Source organism: Macrotis lagotis, chromosome 1 (assembly GCF_037893015.1).
Source record: "Macrotis lagotis isolate mMagLag1 chromosome 1, bilby.v1.9.chrom.fasta, whole genome shotgun sequence".
NCBI classification, from domain to species: domain Eukaryota; kingdom Metazoa; phylum Chordata; class Mammalia; order Peramelemorphia; family Peramelidae; genus Macrotis; species Macrotis lagotis.
Genome location: NC_133658.1, coordinates 38,989,118 through 39,010,097, shown reverse-complemented (window position 1 = coordinate 39,010,097; position 20,980 = coordinate 38,989,118). Strand labels below are relative to the sequence as shown.

Here is a 20,980-nt window from a genome sequence, read left to right as displayed (position 1 = left end):
CAGCTCAATCTACACTGGCTTTTAGAGTTCATTATTTCGCTAAGTGCTCATAAGCCTCTCTTTAATATTACGGTCTCGGATTTGAAGAATACACTCTTCCATCCCAAATTTAGAAAGTCAATTCATTATCCTTTCTCATTCTAAAGTCTCTCTTTAATGTCCCAGAATTTTAAGGATATACGCTCCCTTCCAACTTAAAAAAGCAGCAATTATTCTTTCTCATTCTTATAATCCTAAATCTCTTTAATATTATGTTCTAGGATGTCTCCCCAACATAAAAAAATCAATACATTACCCTTTCTCATTCTTTTTTTAGTTTTGGGGGGTTTTTTGGCAAGGCAATAGAGTTAATGACTTGCCTAAGGTCACACAGCAAAGTAAGCATTAAGTGTCTAAGGTCACATTTGAACTCAGGCCTCCTAACTCCAGGACTGGTGCTCTGTCCACTGTGCCACTTAGCTGCTCCACCCTTTCCCATTCTTATGACATTTTTTTTCTATTCTCCACAAATAACAGTTTTATTTTCTCTCAATCTCAGTTTCCTCCATTACAGAATGGGAATAATATTGCGTCAAATGAGAAAATATATAAAGAGCTTTGGGGACCTTAAAGTGTTATATAAATCTTAGTGATTATCATTTTTTTACTCTTTATTCATAATCCCAAGATTTTTGTAACTTTTTCTAAGGTCTCAGGGTTATGCTGGGGACTAGTGGAGGGTGAAGTTATTCTTGCCATTTCCCAACTTACCTTGGGTAAGGAGATAGCATGGCTAGAGCCCTGGATTTGGTGTTAGGATGAGCTCAGTTCAAGTCCAGTCCCAGACACTCCTTAGCTTGGTGACTGTGGCCAAATCATTTCATCTCTCTTGTTTTCCAAATCTGTAAAATGGGGTGATATCACCCATTTTTCAGGGTGATATCCAGCTTGAATACTCTCCACAGATATATGCTAGCTAGCTATTCCATTTCCCATTAACCTCAGCTTCCTCCCCAGCTGAAAATCATCCTCCTCAGTAAAGAAGAAAGAAACAAAATAAGAATTCAATTTTGTGAATGTTTAGAGCTCCTGCTAGGTGACACTTGCCTGTGCTATGCACTGGCAGAATTTTGCCATCTTCTGTAATTGGTTATCATTCCCTCTGGTATGAAATATCATCACTTCTCAGCTCCTCCAGCCCCCCCAATCTGTTTCTGAGCCAGTATTTGTTGCCTCTTCAGTCTCTGGATGAGAGAGAAAAGTGGCTGCACCCCTAGCAGATCTTCTCCCCACCCCAATCAGTCACCTTTACTTGGTCACCAGCTGTTCCTCATTTGACTGAATTTCCACAGGAACAGGTTCCCAATTTGGCTCCACCATGAACTTGCTAATTTTCCCTCCAAGCCTTAGTTAGCTCCTCTATAAAATGAGGGTTTGGGACTAGATGGTCTTATAAATGACCAAGCTCTAAGGAACTGAGCTCGCATTTTTTCCCCCTAGGCTCAGAACATCCATGCACCCCAAGAGACCACAGAGCTTCCCTGCAGTGGAGACACACAACTATCCAGCTCTGAAGAGACAAGTCCAGGTGAGTCCTAGTTTGGAAACTGGCTTCAGGGAAAAGACAGGAGACAGGGATGAGGGGGACAGGGGAGTTGGTCACTTTGGGGTCTGTGAGAACAACTCCAAGATCCAAAGACATCATGAGATGCAGGGGCTGGAGGGGGCAAGGCGGGGGAAGTTGGGGAATATTGGCGAAGGGAAGAAACAAGAGCATACCTGAAGGCTCCCTCTTCCCTATGAAAGCAGCAAATGGAGGGACAGTATCTTCCTAATCCTAGATTCCTCAATGTTCATGTTAAAGGCAGGTTCTCGGAAAGGAAGCCTAAGGAGTTGGCGCTTCTCAGATGTAGAATGGGGGGAGAAGGAGGAAAAGGAAGGGAAAGGGAGGTGGAAAGAGGAAGAAATGAAGCAAAAAGAAAAAAATTGAGGAAATTGGGGAGAAGAATAGGTAGGTGAGATTAAAAACAAGAAAGGGGTGGAGTGAAGAAATGGAAAAAGAGGGATGATAGAAGTTAGAAGAAAAGGGAAGATAGAAAAAGGAATAAAGAGAGAGAATGTGAGGAAGGAACGACATGAGAAAGGTAAATGAGGAGGAGGTGAGGGAGAAGAGGGAAAGAAGAAGGAAAAGAAGGAAGGGAAGTTTGGGGAGAAGAGAGGAGAAGCCGGGACGGGACGGGAGGAGAGGAGAGAGGGAAAGGGGGGAAGGAGAAGATTTTAAGGGAAGTGGGAAGCATATTAAGAATAAAGGGTAGAGGGAAGAGGAGAGGGAAATGAGAAGGGAAAGAAGGGGAAAGAGAAAAGGGGAGAAGAAAAAGATGGGGAAGATAGTTGGGAGAAGCAGGTTAAAGAGAGGGGGAAGAAGGAGAAAGAAGAGGGGAAGGGGAAGAGGAGAAGGAAAGGCAGAGAAAAGGTGGGGAAAGGAGAGAGGGAAGGCAAGGGAAAGATGTTAAGAGGGAAGCAAGTTAAGGAGGGGGGAAGAGAGAAGGGGCAAAGAAGGAGAGAGAAGTAAAAAGGAAGGGCAGTGGAAGATGTTAATGGGGCAACAGATAAGGAGAAGGAGGAGGGGAGAGGGAAGGGGAAGAGGGAGGAGGAAGAGAAGAGAAGAGAAGAGAGCCGTCCAGGCCTCAGTGGGTAGGTCATCCAAACTTCTTCTTCCCTAGGAGAGACCAATGCAGAGACTGTTCTTCCAGCTCCAGGCTCTTGGATAGAACCTGCCTCATTTCAGAAGCCCGACAGCCCAAGAGTCGGGTTCAGGGGTCTCAGTCCTGGCTCTAGCCCCAGATCGAGCCCCAATCCCAGTCTTGGTCTTAGTCCTATTCTGAACCACAGTCCTGTGCAGCCCCTGGAGGGAAACTGTCACCAAGATAGAGTCTTCTGTAAGTGGAGTATATCGACTATCTCTTGCCCTTCATCTTTGGAGAAGGAGGAGGAAGATCCTGGTTTCCTGCCCCCAAGGAAAACAGTGGAGCTCCAAGGGGAAATCAAGGCAGAAGCAGCTCCAAAAGCCCAGCAAGATGTCAGCCCAGCATCCCCCACCACCAGAGGGTAACTATGGTGTGGGAATGAGAGTGACTAACAGGAATAATTATAATGTATATCATATACAATGTTTCATCTGCTAGGATGGAATAATGAGAGATGAGAATGGGAAGATAGGGGCAATTCTAATGAGCTGCACTATCAAAGTGCCCCCAAAGACCCAGATGAGGCAGAGGCAAAGGTACCAAAGTAATCAGAAATGACAGTACAGATCACAGCACAATTGGGGGGAAACTAGATGAGACAGCCATTTATTTTTAAAAGTTGAATGTTGCAGACAAGAAAGAAAAATCGCTTAGGGTTACTGAGACAGACCAAGCATCTGGAAACTCATCATGAGGTAAGTTGATAGTCTTTAAAGACTTAAAAAGTTCTTTCTCCTCAAATAACCCTATAAAGCCCATGAGAACCAAGATTTGACCTAGGTCTGCTAACTTCAAGTCCACCCTCATGATAGTACCTTTTACAGCTTAGGATGTCAGAGGATGCACACTTCTTCCCCCCAACACCCTCTCTCTTTCCTCACCCCCATATTGCACATTCCCCATGAACTGGAGAGTAAAGTCTAATAAGGCAGAAAGGACCTGGATAAAGGAGACTTGATATAGGAACTGAGTGGAGTTTGTGGAGTACAGAACCCCTAAATGGGGGATCAGATGATTGCAAAGATCATCAATGGCAGTGAGGCATATGATGACGATGACAGTAATAATGATAAGAATAATTAGCAACAACATAGCATTTTAAGATTTACAAAGTATTTTATATAGATTATCTCATTTGACTCCTATATCAATACTGTGAAGTGTTATAATCTACATTTCACAGATGGGGAAACTGAGACTGAGAGAGAGATTGTTATATGTCCAAGATAGGTTTGTCTTCCTGACTTCAAGTCCGGCTTTGAAATCCAAAGGAGCAAAGAGTTTAAGAGCCCAGTTGAGGTGGTAACCTGTCTCAAGCTGCAGTAAGAAGTAAGGAAGGCAATTGTAGTCCTCATTGACAAGTCTGTTCCTAACTTTGTACTCTGAGATCCCATGAATTGAAGTCAATTATTTGGACTTGACAATAGAAGACTGAATTGGGTGAAGCTGAAAAGTCAGTAATAGGAGTAGAGTAAAGGGAGAACCCAATCCCAAGACCAGTGTTCATCAGTAATCTCAGAAAGGAAGGAAGGAAAGAAATGAAAGAATAAAGGAAAGAAAGAAGGAAAGGATAAAAGAAGGAAGAATGAAAAGAAGAAAAAAGAAGTCACTCCCCTCTTCTTTCTACTTTTTCCTTGGGTGTTTGAGGATATCACTTGAGGATGCCATTTTGTCCCAGAGAATCAAATTAAAGTGACCTCTCCCCTCTCCCACTTAACACCTGTGGGTTTTGTCTGCCTCTCCCATGGTCTCAGACTCCTGGCTTCGTCCCTGCTTTAGCAGGTCTGTAACCTCTTCCTGTGGTTAGTTGACTTCCGGAAACCATTATCTTCCCTTACCCTTCTCTGCTCCCCACTCCCATCTCCTTGTTTGAAGTACATCAGCAGATCACGTTTCTTCTTTTTTTATAAAATGCTTTGCAGTTTATGTATTTTTATCTTGACCTCAGTAACCATCAACCAAAACAGTCTCTTTAAAACATAAAAAAATAAAAAAGTGGCCACAAACAATTGTATGTAAAACTTTTATTTCCATTAGTAATAGTTTGGTTAAAGGAAATTTAAAATCACAACCATCATGTTTACTGAATTTGTTTCCATCTGTGTATTTTCTTTCCTGGATTTAACTAATGTTACAACTATTCTTACTTTCCAGAATTTACATAAACTTTTTGTTTCTGTCTTTCTCACTCTGTTTCATTTCTTATAAATCTCCTCACATTTCTTCGTAATAATAATCATAGTTAAGATTTATATAGTGCTTTGCAAATGTTCTCATTTGAGTCATAGTTGTCATTTCTTCTGATAAAATATTCCATTACATTTATATTTCCCAATTTTTCTAGACATTCCTTCCCACATGAGTTATTTCTAGCTTTTTGTTTTTGCAAACTGTGCTACTAAAGAATACCTGTAGAAGGAGAAAAAACTTTTTTTCCTGTTATTAAAATCCTTAGAACACAACCCTAGTAGTGGGATCACTGGCTCAAAGGCTATGAAAATAGCTTTCATTGTATAGTTCTGTGTTGCTTTCCAGATTGCACTAATTCACAGCTCTGTAAATTCTGCAGCAGTTTCCCTATTTTTCCTCAGCCTCACCAATAATGGATTTTATCATTTTTAATCATTTGCTTTTTGTTGTCCTGAGAATTTTTTTACTTACTCTATTATGAAGATAGCATCTAATTACTAAATTCTTTCATTGCATCTAATTATTAAAGATTGAATAATTTTTGTCTTAATTATTTATGTAGGATCTTCTTTTGATGACTACCTGCTGGAAAATGGTCTTACTCTTTCAAATTAGTCACAATTTCTTATGCACTTGGATGTCTGATTTTTATCAGAAGTATTTATAGGAAAGATTTTGTTTTCCTTTACTTAATATAGTTTTCTTCTTTCCTTATCATCACCCAATTCCCTTGAGGACAACAAAAATTATGCCTGTACAGATCTGAGATTTGATCAGCCCCATTAGTCTGTCGTTCTAAATAGTACTGATAAGACTTATGAAATCCTTTTCTCTGACTCCAACTTTAGTCCCCATGAAGTCCTTATTTTCTTCCAACTTCTCATCTTTGGCCATCTGAGGCCCAGGCTGAACTGTCTTACCTTAACCCTCTGGATAGCTCTTTTCTGATAGTCTACTACTCCTGGTTGAGTGTTGGATTTGTTCCCCTGGCTACCAGGGAAAAAAAATTTCTCCAGGAGCCCAGCTTCCTCTACACCATTTCCTCTCATTATTCTTTGCCTCCTGCTTGGAAACTGAGTTTCCCTTTGATCATCTGCTCCTCGGGACCTAGGGCCATTTTGTTTTTCCTAGAGGAGCAAGAGAAGCATCTTTTTTCTTATGCAGAAACAATTAGCCCATAACCATTAGCTGTAGTTATTTCATAGATGCAAATAAAACACGTCTAATTATACTAAGGAGTCTCATGGAAAGGGAGACAGTTCTCTGTGTGTTTTCTATATCATTCTTTCTCCTGGGGCCGTGCCAGGCTCTCGGTTAACATGTTTGTCCATATGTTCCTGCGCTACTTACCCCTAACTTGGAAGTTTCTAGGGAATAATAAAGAGCTAGACCTAAAGGAAGAAGAGGAGGAGGAGGAAAAGGGAAATGCAACTGGAAAGATGGGCACTGCCTAGATCTAGAGCTTTGGGCTTGTTGACCTCTTTATTTTTTGTTTTCTGAATGTCTTTGAGTTCGGCCAGACAGGAAGTATCATTCAAGATTTGGGGGAATGGGCTAGATTTCACTTCTGCCTGGGTTCCATCTAGCTTTTTCGTACTCAGTTCCATATGTGACTCATAATCTAGTCACTTAACCCTTCAGTTTTCTCAACTGTAAAATGGGAGTAAACAACTGCTCTTATTTTATAGGGTTGTTGGGAGGATCAAATAAGATCATAAGTGTAAAGCATTTGGCACACTTTAAATAATTGTAAAAATGTCTACTATAATTGTAAATTATTTAGACCCTAACAGAGCTGGGTTCCCTTCATGAGCTGGGAAGGAATAGATTTACTGCTGACAGAGACCTTAGAATCCATCAAATTCAATCCTTCATCTTATAAATGAAGAAATGAAGGCCCTAAAAAGTTAATTATAATTATAATAGTTAACACTTATATGATACCAGGTTCTATGCTAAGTACTCTATAATACTAACCTCATTTGATCCTCACAGCAATTCTGTGAGGTAGGTGCTGTTATAATTCTCATTTTACAGTTGAGGAAACTGAGGCAAACAGAGATGAAGTGACTTGGCCAGAGTCACAGAGATAGCAAGTATCTGAAAAGGGATTTGAACTCAGTTCTTCCTGATTCCAGGTCTATCATTCTATCTGCTGCTCCATCAAGGTGCTTTTGGGCTTGATCTGAATATGATTTGAGGGCAGGCATAATCTGTACCTGAAGCTGACCTCCCTTTTGCACTTGGTTCAAGCTCATCCTCAAAGATTCCTCCTCAGAGACCTGGATTTGTCCATTGACCTGGAACTGATATTAGATTTGGAGTTTTTATTGGCACTATGAATATTGTGGTATCAGAATTCACATAGACCTGTGATTCTTCAGTGGTTTATCCTCAGTCTACCATCATTGGTCCTCTCCTTTCAATTCTTCTCAGACATCTTAGAAGCACTGAACTCCCAACAGAGGCCCCGGGAGAAGGGCAAAGACCAGAAGCTCAAGACAAGGTTGGCAATGGAGTCAACCCCGACCAAGTGGCTTGGAAACTGGCTTCACGCCTCTACCATCTAGATGGCTTCCGGAAATCCGATGTGGCTGTACACCTTCAAAAGAAGTAAGCAGGGACCCAGGCTGGCTGGTTGACAAGATGGGTCATTCTCTTTCAGGGAAGATCTGATCAGAGGGTTAGCTAGCTACTGCTAATGTGCCCAAGACTTTGCCTTCCTGCATAGCCTTCCATCTTGTTCCTGGATCTTTCCTCATCCCTGATTCTCTTCCTGTCCCCCCCCACCCAGCAGCATGCTCTATGTCTGCTTCCCCTGGCCCACCTTGTTTTCATTTCCCTTCTCCTTCACCACTGATCTGACCTAGGTTTGTCCTCATATTTCTTCTGGGTGTGGGATGAGGTTCCCAAGGTGGCAATGATCTTTTTACCTGTTCTAACATGATCCATGCTGGGGCAGACTGAAACAAGATATTGTTTCCTTGCCCAGACTGTACCTTCCTCACTGGACAGGGAGCCTACTAATTGCTGTCTCTACTAGGAGCTCCTCTCTGTCCCTCTTGTTGGGACTTTCAGGTACCTGGCATGGCTAGTCAGAACTGCTCTCCCTCCATCTCCTCCATTGCCTAGCTCACTCTTCCCCTGCCCTTCTTGGTTTGTAGCAATGACTTCAGCAGGGATGTCGCTGAGAAGTACCTGTCCTTCTTCCAGTTTAAAGACAAGAACTTGGACCAGGCCCTTCGGTAAGTTGCTTATAGTCAAAACATGAGCACAAATAACCATAATGCCAACTAGTTGTTCATTTCAGTTGTATCTAACTCTTTGTGACCCCATTTGGGGTTTTCTTGGAAAAAACACCGGAGGGGTTTGTATGATTCTTTGTGACCCCATTTGGGGTTTTCTCCACAAAGATACAGGACTTGATCTGCCATTTCCTTCTCCAGTTCATTTTACAGATAAGGAAACTGAGACAAACAGTAAAGGGAATTACCAGGATCACACAAGTAGTCTAAGGCCATATTTGAACTTGTCTTCCTGACTCTACACCAGGCTCTATATTCACTTGTCTCCTAGATGTCCACATGATACCAGCCAGTGTGGATTAAATCCTGGGTGCAAATTCCACTTCTAATGTTTATTTCAACTGGTATTCAAAGATCAAGCACCTTGACATCTCTGGGCTTCAATTTCCTTAACTGAAAAATAAGAATTGGACATTTTCAGGGCTCTTGAGGTCCCTTCCAGGTCAATATTTCCTAAAAGACAACACAATGGACAAATCATTTAACTTCCTTTAGCCTCAGTTTCCTCAATGATTAAATGAGGGGGAGTTGAACTAGGTGACTTCCTGAATTCCTTTCAGTATGATTCAGTGGAGGATTTCAATAAACAAATGGAGTGGAATTCTCAGTCCATGTTTCTCCCAAGGATTTCCCCTCCCTGATTTTACCTTGCCCTTTCTTCCCCATTCCAGGAGCTTCCTCCAGGCTCTGGTGCTGAGTGGAGAAACTCAGGAGCGAGAGAGAATCCTCTATCAATTCTCCAAGCGTTTCTACCATTGCAACCCTGGGGCCTTCCCATCAGTAGGTGAGGAAAGTAGGATCAAGGAGGGAGGGAGGGCAGACCAGAAAATAGGAGTCCTGGCTGGACAAAAGAATCTAAGAGAAAACAGGGAGATTGTCTATCCCCTGACTTGGGAATGAACTGGAGAAATAGAAGCAGATCACCTCAGATACAATGAGAGCCTATGATTTCATTGATGGGGCCCTCATCACCACCACACTTCCTTCCAGATAGTAATAGATAGTTTGAGGAGTGGAAATGAAACACTTAGTCACCAATTTGGCTCTTCCTGCCTCATCAGGCTGGTTTTAGGGTAAAAGATGGACAATCTCTTGCAAGGCTCATATGCCAATGAATAACAAGGCAGTCAGAAGGGTGGGGAAAAATCATAAAATTCAAAACCTTACCAAAAAACTATAGGTAGATAATACTGTTGTATATAATTGGAAAACAAATAAAAAATATTAAAAAAATAAATAGGAAGTCTGAACCAGTAGGGAATGGCTTCCATGTCACAATGAGATACTTAAGAGAGTTTTAATTGGAGGAAGGAGAAAGGAAAGGAAGAAAGGCAGTTCCACTGAATCATTGAATCTGATTATCCAGAATCAGTCAATATTATTAATAATAGATGAGATCAGGAGAGTCAGCCGTAGACATCAAGACCCTAGATATCCTGTTTTCTTGTGCCATAGATGCTGTCCACACCTTGACTTGTGCAATAATGCTTCTTAACACAGATTTGCATGGACAGGTAAGTAGGGATTGAGGGAGGTGGGAGCATCAGGGAGGAAGAAGAGAGAAAGGAAAGGAGGCAGTGACAGGAGAAGAATTGGTTCCTGGATTACTGGTCTGCTTAATTTAAGATGATACTGGGGTTAGAAGTGGAAGGAGCATTCCTTACTCCCACATGGGCCCACAGTCCTGGTGCCATGAAAGTAATAAGGGAGAGAAGGGCTGATGATTGGCAGGATTAAAGGTTGGCTTAATGAACAGTATAGGATGGCATAGGATGGGTTGGGAGAGAGATCGGGGTGCCATAGGATTTGAGGCAAGGAGACACCATAAGACGGAAGGAGTTGTGGAGATCTGAGCCAGTAGAGAAAGCATGGAGGTGCCAGGTGGCCAGATCTGAGGCAGAGAGATTGGGGATGTTTCCAACATCTGGGCAGGGGCTTGGGGACACTCTTGGATAATGCTTCTGACTGCTCTTCTCCATGTGACCACAGAACATAGGAAAGAGCATGAGCTGCCAGGAGTTTGTAACCAATCTGAATGGCTTGAAGGATGGTGGGAACTTTCCCAAGGAACTGCTGAAGGTAAAGAGACTAAACAGGGGGGGGGGGGCTTTGGGGTTTCTTCTTGAAGCTCAAGACACCCAAGGTATAATGACTTAAACCCATTGTCCCAAATGGAGATTATTTCATCCAACCCTCATTTTAGAGACAACAGAACTCAAACCTAAAGATGCTCAATTTCTCCAAGGTTACAAAGATGACCTTTGACTCCAAGTCCAATAATCTTTCCATTTCAGTCAAACTGAGGCCCATAGAGGGGAAATAATTTATCATCATAAGGTGACAGAGACAGAGACAGAACCCAGATCTTTGAAAGACTTCTCCATTCAGTGTTTAGTGCATGCTTACTTGCCCCCAGGTCCTCTGAGGGATAGCATGTCATAAGATAAGACATGATGTATTGAGGACTCCTGGTTCATTTCCTCCTTTACTTGCTTTGGGCTTTGGAATGCTAAAGATGAGAATGGAAGATGCCCAGAATGGGGTTATTGGTGATCCACTATCCCTTTAAGAAAAAAATATTGGACGCTGCTCCACTTCAGAGCCTGGACAAAGAAGGGGCTGGTGGTGGGACATGAGAGAAGCATGTGAGGGTGTTTATCCCTGAACAGTACTTCAAAGAACTATTAGTATGTGATTGTTCATGACCATGAAAAAATTACTCGATCTCCCTAAGCCCAGTTTCAATCACTTTTAAGGATGACTGTGGTCTGTTTCTCCATCTTATGTTGTTTTCTGTTTTCCAGACACTGTACTGGTCCATCCGCAGTGAGAAGCTGGAATGGGCAGTGTAAGTCATCACCTCCTCCCATGATGCCCCCAAACCCTACCCATACTGGTAGATTGTGGTATCAGGTGGTTCTCCTAGATCCCAGTATTCATAAGTCCAGATTCTTCTACAGATTGGACATCTAGATGGTGCAGTGGATAGTTAGGAGAGTTGGAAGTTTGAATCTAGCCTTAGATATTTGCCACTAATCAGCTGTGTAACCTTGAGTAAGTCATTTAATCCTGATTGCCTCACGTCCAGGACCATCTTCAATCATCCTGATCCATATCTGGTCACTAAATGCACATGGCTCTGGAGGAAAAAGTGAGACTGGTGACTTATCACAGCACCCCCCATTCAAATCCAGTTCATGTGCTTGTCATGGTATCATCTCTCTGATGACATGGTCTTCTTTGAGAATGAAGGACAAACATCATCATCAATCATCAGTCATTTAAGTGCCCCAGGGCATAGCTCATGCTATTATTCTCAGTGAAGAGACAGAAGCAAGGTCCATGCTACCAGTGAGAATAGGGGAAGCCCCAACCTCCTGTGTTCTTAACAATGGGTAGAGGAGGAGGGGAGCCCAGGTCAGCTGTGTTCCACATACAGAGACCATATGGGACAGCTTGAAAAGACGGTGGCAGGGGAGAAAACTAGTTTGAAGAATGGAAAGAGGTTCCATGCTCATGGACAGTATTTGTTTCTTGAAACATAGAAAATTAGGAGACTGGGGTGGAAAGGATTTAGAAGAATATAAAGTCTGTCCTGGATTCCAAATCCATTCAGGGACTCAGGAAGCCTACCCTGCTGCTCTCCCCTCTATCTCAATCCCTAATAACATATAGATTTTCAGTTTCATGTTCAGTAATCTTTTTTTCTCTTCTATGTTATAGAAATGATCATTTTATTTTTAAACTCAGAATAAAATAAAAATATTTTATGTTTATTTTTGGTTTTGGCAAGGCAATGGAGTTAAGTGACTTTCCCAAGGTCACATAGCTAGATAATTATTACATGTCTGAGGCTGAATTTGAACTCAGGTCCTCCTGACTCCAGGATTGGTGCTCTATCCACTGTGCCACCCAGATGCCCCTAGAATAAAATAAAATTTTTACAAAGAATTTATAGAACTTCATATAGGTTATATCCTTCGGTACTCACGACAACCCTGTGAGATAGGTGCTATCATCATCATCATTTTACAGATGAGGAAATTGAGACAAAGTTTATGACTTGCCCAGGGTTACACTTCTAGTATCCAAGGCAGGATTTGAACTCGGGACTATTTGGCTCCCAAGTCCAGAGTTTTGCCATCGGAGCTGTTATCTCCATTCTGGCTGTGCTTCTAAAAGATGCTTTCCATCATCCCAATCAGCCCTTGGACTCTCTGGCTCTTCATCACACAGGGATGAAGAGGAGGAGCTAGCCATGAAATCCATGAAGCCCAGGCTATCTATTTCAGGCAGCCAGAGGAGACGCAACACCTTCGTCCAGCTCATCCAAGACCCTACTGTACCCACCTACAAGCAAGGACTCCTTGCTCGAAAGATGCATGCTGATGTCGATGGGAAAAAGAGTAAGTGTTCGAGGCTCTGGGCACTGTGTGTGTGTGTGTGTGTGTGTGTGTGTGTGTGTGTGTGTCAGACTCATGTACATAAACTGATTGTACCTACTGTCTAGTTAAGCAAATATGACTTGAATAACCACTGCATGGAAGGGATTGTGGGGGCTACGCAAAAGTGAACAAAACCCATCCTTGAATAAGTTACATTTATGATAGGGAATAAATACATATGGAAATAACCCTAATACAAAATAGACTGAGAATGACATATGATCTACACAAAGAGTCAAAAAAGAATTCCTCATCACAGCTCACCGTTATATGGGACTGTATATATTATCTCATTTGAACCACACAACAGTAATGTGTGGGAGGTACTTGTTAGAATCCCCACTTTGCTGATGAAGATATGAAGTCTGAAAAAGTATAAGTTACCCAGGGTCCCAGAGATCGGCAGGGGTCAAACTCTGCTCTTCCTGAACCAGGTCCTGTGTTCTGTCAACTGCACCACCTAGGGGAAACAGTCTCTTCTGGTTAAGGGTTGAATCAGAAAAAGCTATTCAGCTCTTTCCCTAGAGGATTGGAGGACAAGAAATTCCTCTCCCCCCCCCACAAAAAAAATGTGTTCAGATATCCCTCAAGTGCCTCCTCTGCTACATAGTCCTTTATCTAGGATAGCACTGCTTAAACCAAGGTCAGCCTAATGACAAAAAAGGTTCCTTCCCCTCACCTAGAAAACTGTACCAAGGCGAAGCCCCAGTGACCTGGATTTAGTTACATGTGTACTCTCCACCTTCTTTCCTCTTCTGTGGACAGCTCCCTGGGGGAAGCGTGGCTGGAAGATGTTTCATACCCTGCTTCGAGGGATGGTTCTCTACTTCCTGAAGGTAAGGATGCCATCTCTATGGTGGGAAATGTTGAATCTCATTGGAGAGAAGACAGGAGCCCAGTCCTAGGTCATGTCCCACATCACCCCTGGAGACCTGGGAAGTTCCTTCTCATCTCTAAATCTCATTCCTCCTTGGTAGGGAGAAGAGTCCTATCCAGAAGACTGGCCCTCAGAAGGACCCATGCCAGAGGAAACTGTGGGGGTACATCATGCCCTGGCTGTCCCAGCTGTCCATTACACCAAGAAACCCCATGTCTTTCAGCTGCGGACGGCTGACTGGCGCCTCTACCTCTTCCATGCCCCGTGAGTAATGGGAAGATGGGATGAAGGGGCATAGGGCCAGGCTGTGATTCTCTTAATGCTTCTGGGGCTCCTCCTCTCCATACTTGGCTTCCTTTTCCTTCTTTTCTGGACCATCAACCCTGACTGGCCCTATGCTGGTGACTGGGAATGGGCTCAATCCACTACTGACTTGGAACACACCTCACCCAAGGGAGTGCTTTCTACCTGGGGAGGAGGGGGAGGAGAGTGTCTGGATAGTCTCCCATTAAAAATAGGCACTAATGGGTATGTGTGGCATTGGGAAGGGGCAAGGAAGGAATTGATTTAAGAGTGAGAATGAAAGCAAATTAATACAAGATTGACTTTTTTCTCTCCCTTGTTTCCACCCCAACCCAATGACTTTGGGCATGCTAATTCTAGAACTGCTAAAGAGATGAGTTCTTGGATTGCCCGCATCAACTTGGCTTCAGCCACACACTCTGCACCACCCTTTCCTGCTGCTGTGGGGTCTCAACGGAAATTCGTCCGACCCATCTTCCCCACTGGTCCATCCCGGAGTTCCCTGGTATGTTGACCCCTGGACAAAGGGGAGGGGAGAGAGGGAAGGAGGACAGAGACCAAGAGAAGTGTGAAGAGGTCAGGAGGCCCCCTTGTTGGTGATAAAAGATCCAAAGAGCCCCTTTAAAGTTGCTTTTTGGGCAATCCCAAGACCTCAGCCCAGGCCCCTCTAAAACACAGGAGGAGCAACTTCAGTCCCATGAGAGCTGTTTGGATGCGGCCTCTGATGACCTAATAGATTTGCAGAAGAACCTACCTGATCGGAAAGGCCGGAGTCGAGATCTGGAAGAGTACAGACTCCGGAAGGAGTACCTAGAGTATGAGGTGAGGTCTTCTCCATTGCCCTTTCCTTTTCCCAGCACCCCTCCATATAACCAGTCTGTTCCCATTAGCTGGATTCTGATGTTCTCTTCTATACAGTCTCAATTCCACTTACACCTCAGCAAGGTGACCTGGAGGACAGATGATGTTTCTATGTTCTCTTAAATTCATGTCCATGTAACCTGTAGAGTCTCAGAATCACTTCTCTGGCCAAAGTATCTGCAGATCCATGTTGTGGCAGAAAATATGAGGAGTTGTGGTTTTTTTAACCCAAAATATTTTTCTTTGGGTTTAGTTTGTTTCCCTCAATAAATTAGAGAGGAAAAGTGTTCTTAGCAACCATAAATTGTTCCTCTAAGTCTTTACAACTCTGATTATACCTAAGGTGGTTTTTATGGGCTGCCCAAGTTTAGATAATATATGTATTGAAGTTTCTCAACTAGCGTAGCCAATAGATCTGGAAAGGCCACCACCTTCTTTTTTTCCTTTTGTACAAATCAAGATTTGCCTCTGAATTTCCATCTTATTTCTTGAAGCATTGTTTACAAGTCTATTACTAACACTTCTTATACCTGGAACAAATGATTTAAAGAAACAATAAGGTGCTTGGGGAAAAGTCACATGAAACTCTCAAATCAACTTGTTAAGATTAATTTAATTGTCGGGTAAGAATTGGAAGGTGCTGAGACAGCGTCCCCTGAAGGAAAGACAGACCCCCCCCTCTCCCCCCCCATACATAGACACTTGCTATCTCCCCCATAGGTATCAACTTGCTAAGATCACAGAGCCTTCCCAATCCCCTCAGTCAAATAAATACCAATCTGTTGCCAGGGTCTCTAGCCTTATGCCGCCTTCCTCCCTCCTCCAGGGTAGTCCTCCTTCCCTGCCTCCCTTTTGTAGCAAGTTTGCTACTGAGTCCAGGGGCTGAGGGATCTGAGGGGGCCTGTGTGTTACAGAAAATCCGCTACGAGACATATATCCAGGTGCTAGAGGCCCGCTTTCACTGCCCCTCCGATGACTTGGACCAGTGGGAGAGCCAGCTGGAGCAGGAGGCTGAGGGGGCCTGGAAACCAGAGCCTGGCCTTAAGAAGTCCCACTCTAGTCCTTCCTTGCATCAGGACGAGGCCCCCACCACAGCTAAAGTGAAGCGGAACATTTCTGAGAGAAGGACTTACCGGAAGATCATCCCCAAGAGAAACCGGAACCAGCTGTGAAGCCTATGTCTGTCCCAGGTGGTAGCAACTGCACAAGCCCCCTTCCAGGGGCAGAGCCAGGAATTGATCTCTTAAAATGGAGAGAAAGCCCCCCCCCCCCCCGCTTATTCTTCTACATCTGGTTGGTTTTTGTTTTGTTTTGTTTTGTTTTTGTCCCTCTCCTTCCAAACCCATCCCTTGTCCTGCTTCTTTGGAGTAACCAAATTGCCCCCCAGTCTTGAACCTCCACATCACATCCCCAACTCCCAAGCTTCCAGAGGGAGAGAGAAATGAAGGTGGAGAGATGAACCTCACTTTTCCCACCCACCAAAGTTGTCTTGCTTGTTTGCTGGGGGACAGAAACAGAAAGCAGGGGGATACAGAGGATAAAGAGATCTGGGTTTCTCCCCCTGATGTTATCATCCCTATTGCTAAAACCCAACTGGACTAGATATCTTCCACATTGACTCCTAGTTCTGGGGGGCTGTTAGCCCCCAAAGTTCATCTTAACAAAACCACAGAAGTTCAAAGAAAAGAGTCAAAGGTTAAGAACTGGCCAGGCTGCCTGCTTAGAGAAGCCTCTGGGGAGGGGACATTTATTGACAGTCTCAAGGTTCTCCCCCATCTTGGAGAAAGCAGGAACTCATATGAGCAAGTTGCAAAGGTGTGGGATTTGTCTCTCCCCAAGTACCCCCACTCCACCCAGCTTAGTGGGAGCCTGGCTTCAGCAAGTATCCTGACATGGAGCCTGGCAGAGCTCAATTTTCCCCCAAAGTCCCAACCCCTCCTTGACCCTCCCCCCTCCCCCAACTCTGCCAGCCAGGAGAGGTCCCTGGCTTTAACACCCATTCAGTGATCAGTCAAGCAGAGCCAAGTGTCTGGGAGTGGGGGTGGAGGAGCCTTCAGCTCTCAAAAGACCTGCAACTCTAGAAGCAAGTGATCTTTGTTTCTTGGGGAACAAGAAAGGGGTTCTCCCTGATGAAATCTTCCCCCTCCCTCCATTTCCCCCAGTCCCTAAGAGTAGTTGGAAGGAACACACAGAAACAATGATGTCTATAAGGAGCAGCAGTATCCCAAGGCCTGGTCACCCCCAACTTTCCAGTATTGATGTCAACTCCCCAAGCAGCAGAATTCCCCTCTAAGCAGCTACAATGGAGGTGATGGCTTTAGATGGACAATGACAGGCTCTGGAAATTCTTATGGGGTCAGCCACCATATGTAGAATCTTTCCATCTTGATCTGACTGCCCTGATCTCAGATCCCTACAAGGACCACCTGAACAAGTATAACCTGCTGGAAACCCAAGAGAAGGGGTCTTCTCCCTCTATCTCTAGCCTGGTCTGGCAAGCCCTCTTCCTTTGGCTCCTGATATTGCCAACAAAATTGCCCAGGGAAACCACCCAGAAATGACTCTGGGTCCCTGGAGCCTTCCAGACCCTGGTCTATTCTGGTCTTTCCTGGAGAGATGCAAAGACTACCTACGTCAGCACACATGGGAGGCTGAGGCCAAGGCTGAGGGACAGAGAGAGGGAAGGGAGTGGCCCCCATTGTCTCTGCTCAGCCAAGTGAACCAGTCAGCAGGGAAGACTCACCCTTCAACCCCCATTCACTGGTTCTCCAGCCTTACTTGGACCCCATTGCCTCTCCCATTTTGTTCCTATTTTCAAACCTTTTGAGAACACAAGCTTCCAAAGGACAGGGGGCTGTATCTTCATTGGGACTTTTGGAAATTCTCCTGGCTCTTGGGAGGAACAATGTTATGCACCCAATGGGTGCTCAGTAAATAGAAATTAATGAGTGATGAATCCAGTGTGCGATTTGATAATCTAGGCCCAGGTGCTGATGGGGGACTGTCGTCCTTGGAAGGGTTGCTGCTTTCCCCCAATGGGGTAATGCCTTGAGGTCTATACCCACATGTATCTATGTCTCTACATGTCTTTAGGTCCATACATGGGAGGGAGAACTGATTCAGCCCTATGGGACTCCTGACCAGAACTCTGGAGCTCACCATAGGCCAGTCATTAGAAAGGAAAATGGATGCTGTTAATTGATTCTTTGACTCCAGAAGGGGCTGCTCCTATCCCAAGCAGATGGTTTCCAGCCCATAGCAGATGCTCCCTGGATGTGGGATTGGAGGGGGGTGGGCATGGAGGAGGGGCACAAGGCAGCACTCACTCCCAGAGTGAAGAATATCTCCCCCGTGGGCCTGTCCTAGAGTGTGACTTAACATCAGTCTTCTGATTGGGGACCAGAGAAGCCCAGGTAAGTCAGTGGCATGATGAGTTGTTCCCATGATGCTTTGTGTATGACTTCGGGTGAGTTGCTTCACCTCCCCAGCCACAGTTAGTGCATCTGTGGATTGGGTCAAGGAGGTGACTGTGGACCTTCTCAAAGTCCCCTTTGGGGACCATCACCAGGCAGATTGTAGCTGCCAGTTTTGTCCACTGGAGGGAGCCATCATTCCGCCCTGTGCTCCGGCTGCTTCTTGAGTCACCTGAGTCCAGGTGATGAGCCTGAGGGGAATGGGTGGTCTGCGCCGGAAGGACCCTCCCCACTGCCCTAAGATGGGGCTACTGATGACCTGGGGCCAAGAGACCAGGCACTTACAGAGACAGACAGAAAAAAAACAGGCGGAGAGATGAGACAGAAGTAGGAGAGAAGAGAGACAGAAAAAAATAGGTGAGAGGAGAGAAAGAGGGGGAGAGACAGAAAAGTGAGAAATGAGAGAGAGCCAAAAACAGGGAGACAGAAAGGGGGGAAAGATTCAGAGAGAAGATAGACATAAAAAGAAAAAAACAGACTCAGAGACAGAGGAGAGAAAAAGATATGGGGGGAGGGAGGGGGAGAGAGAGAGAGACAGAGACGGAGACAGACAGACAGACAGACAGAGACACAGACGGAGACAGACAGACAGAGACACAGACAGAGACAGACAGACAGAGACACAGACAGAGACAGACAGACAGAGATGAGACAACCAGAAATATAGAAATAGGGAGCCAGACAGACACAGATTGAGAGGGGAGAGAGACAGACAGATACCCAGAGTCAGAGGAGACAGAGAAGAGAGAACAAAGATAGAGACAGGCAAAAAGAGATGGAGGAGAGCAGCAGAGACAGAGAGATAGGGAGAAACTGAGACATAGAGACAGAAATAGAAAGGTGAGATAAAGGGAGAAAACAGGTAGATACAGGGAATCTTCAGAAGGGCATCCCTAAGAATGGAGAAGGACTTTGGAGTCAAAAGACCTAAATTCAAATTCCAGTTTTGCTGTCTGGTTTTTAAAGGAAATTCAGTCACATCTTGGCAAATTGCTGAATCTCTCTGAGTCTAGATTTCCCAGAATATAAAATGAGAGGTGGGGGAGAGAATGAGCTGACCTTTGAGGTCCCTTCCAATCTACAAATGATGGGGATCAGAACCACTTACAACTTAGGGTATGGGTGCATACCCCATTTCTCTCCAGATAGAGCCTCTATTTTCTCATCTAAAGAATGGGGATGACAGCCTCAGGAGAAACAGGGCAGATGGGCACATTGGTCAGAGCTCCCTTTCAAGAAGGGCAGGGCCAGTCAGATGGGTAAGACTGTGAAATGGGGTGATGCATCACAGTGATTCGCTTCTCCTCTCCAAAGCCTCATCACCTTCCTCAACTGCACTCCCAAGCTCTTGTGACTGACATCAGGAGCACAGGCCAGTTCTAATTGCAGCATTCTGTTTCATTTGGACTCCAGAATTTGAAACTCTATTAGGGGAAATCTCTCCAAGGCAAGGGATTGGTGCCAGGAGATCATTCTCCAGAGAAAGACACAGTGTCAAAAGGATGCCCAACTCTCCCATAAGAGCTTGTGAGGGAAAGGAATTTCTGCTTGGCTGTCAATCAACAAATTTGGGTTAATATGTTTGGTCACTGAGAACCGGCCTGAGGGTAAGGAATAGAGGGGTTCAGGTCCCATCTCTGAACTCCCCTAGACAGGCCATTTTTCTACCAAGTCCCCTGACTAAAGCTATGGGGTGCCAACCCTGTTCTAGTAAAGACAGTTTCCTTTTACACTAATAAGATTCCAATTCTTCTCCAGCTAGCTGAGAGCAGTTAGTGGATAGAGCACCAGATCTGAAGTCAGGAGGACCTGAGTTCAAATCTGTGCTCAGATATTCACTAACTAGGTGACCCTAGGCAAGTCACTTAAGCCTTTTGGCCTCGGTTTCCTCAGCTGTAAAATAAATTGGAGAAGGGAATGACAAACTATTCCTTATCTTTGCCAAGAAAACCCCAGATGAGATCAAGAAGAGTTAGACACGACTGGAAAATGACTGAATAACTACTTTTTCCATATTCCCATGTTAAGTTATTAAGAATGTGTCTCCTAATGTTCCCTTCATAGTGAGGCAGTAACCCTGAGATACCAAAGCCTTTGCTAAAGGAGCTGGTAGCGCCTATCACCCTGGAAAGACTTTAGAACAGGCTCAGAAACAGACAAGAACAGACTCTGGAATGAAAGGACCCGAGTTCCAATCCCACCTTGGACATGTACTATCAGTGAGATGTTGGGCAAGTCACTTATCCTCCCTCAGTTTCTGCAAAATGAGGAACTGGGGCTAGATGATTTCTGAGTCAATAGTCCATAATCATATATATGCTAGTTGGACTGAACTAGCAATACAAATATAAATAAAAACAGACAACCCCTGCCCTCAAGGAACTTATAATCTAATAAAACAAGATGACACACCAAGGGAAAATGAAATGAAGGTACAGTGGGGGTAAAGTACCCAATACCAGGACATGGGGAGAGTCTAGCTTTAAATCTTTGATCTTACATTCTATGACCTAGGATCCTTTGACTATATGTCTATACACCAGTAATGGCTCAGTGGTTAAAGTTCTGTGGCTGCCCGCAGAAAGATCTGAATTCAAAAACTCCATTGCTTCTGAACTGTAAGACCCTTAACAAGTCATCGGCCTCAGCCTCAACTGTAAAATGGGGATAATAATAGTATCAGCCTTCCAGATTTGTCATGAGAATCAAATGAAATATTTACAAAGCCCTTGGTAATACCCACTAAGGGCTGGGCACTGTGCTAAGCTAATTTAGACAGGCGCTGTACATGTGTTGTTCT

The 20,980-nt window shown here is 44.3% G+C and overlaps 1 protein-coding gene across 4 annotated transcripts in view; it reads left to right on the top strand.

Annotated features, from left to right (window-relative positions):
- PSD4 (pleckstrin and Sec7 domain containing 4) overlaps positions 1–19,907 on the top strand; it is a 63,350-nt gene extending 43,443 nt beyond the window's left edge. For all 4 annotated transcript variants that reach the window (XM_074198101.1, XM_074198091.1, XM_074198082.1 and 1 more), the window contains 14 exons: positions 1,480–1,567; positions 2,703–3,087; positions 7,353–7,529; positions 8,081–8,161; positions 8,893–9,005; positions 9,677–9,735; positions 10,211–10,300; positions 11,026–11,069; positions 12,458–12,627; positions 13,432–13,502; positions 13,644–13,807; positions 14,207–14,351; positions 14,525–14,668; positions 15,622–19,907. In XM_074198101.1, the coding sequence (XP_074054202.1) occupies positions 1,480–1,567; positions 2,703–3,087; positions 7,353–7,529; positions 8,081–8,161; positions 8,893–9,005; positions 9,677–9,735; positions 10,211–10,300; positions 11,026–11,069; positions 12,458–12,627; positions 13,432–13,502; positions 13,644–13,807; positions 14,207–14,351; positions 14,525–14,668; positions 15,622–15,879 (1,989 nt within the window). In that variant the 3' untranslated portion in view covers positions 15,880–19,907. The remainder of the gene's footprint in view (positions 1–1,479; positions 1,568–2,702; positions 3,088–7,352; positions 7,530–8,080; positions 8,162–8,892; positions 9,006–9,676; positions 9,736–10,210; positions 10,301–11,025; positions 11,070–12,457; positions 12,628–13,431; positions 13,503–13,643; positions 13,808–14,206; positions 14,352–14,524; positions 14,669–15,621) is intronic.
- The last annotated feature ends 1,073 nt before the right edge of the window (positions 19,908–20,980 follow it).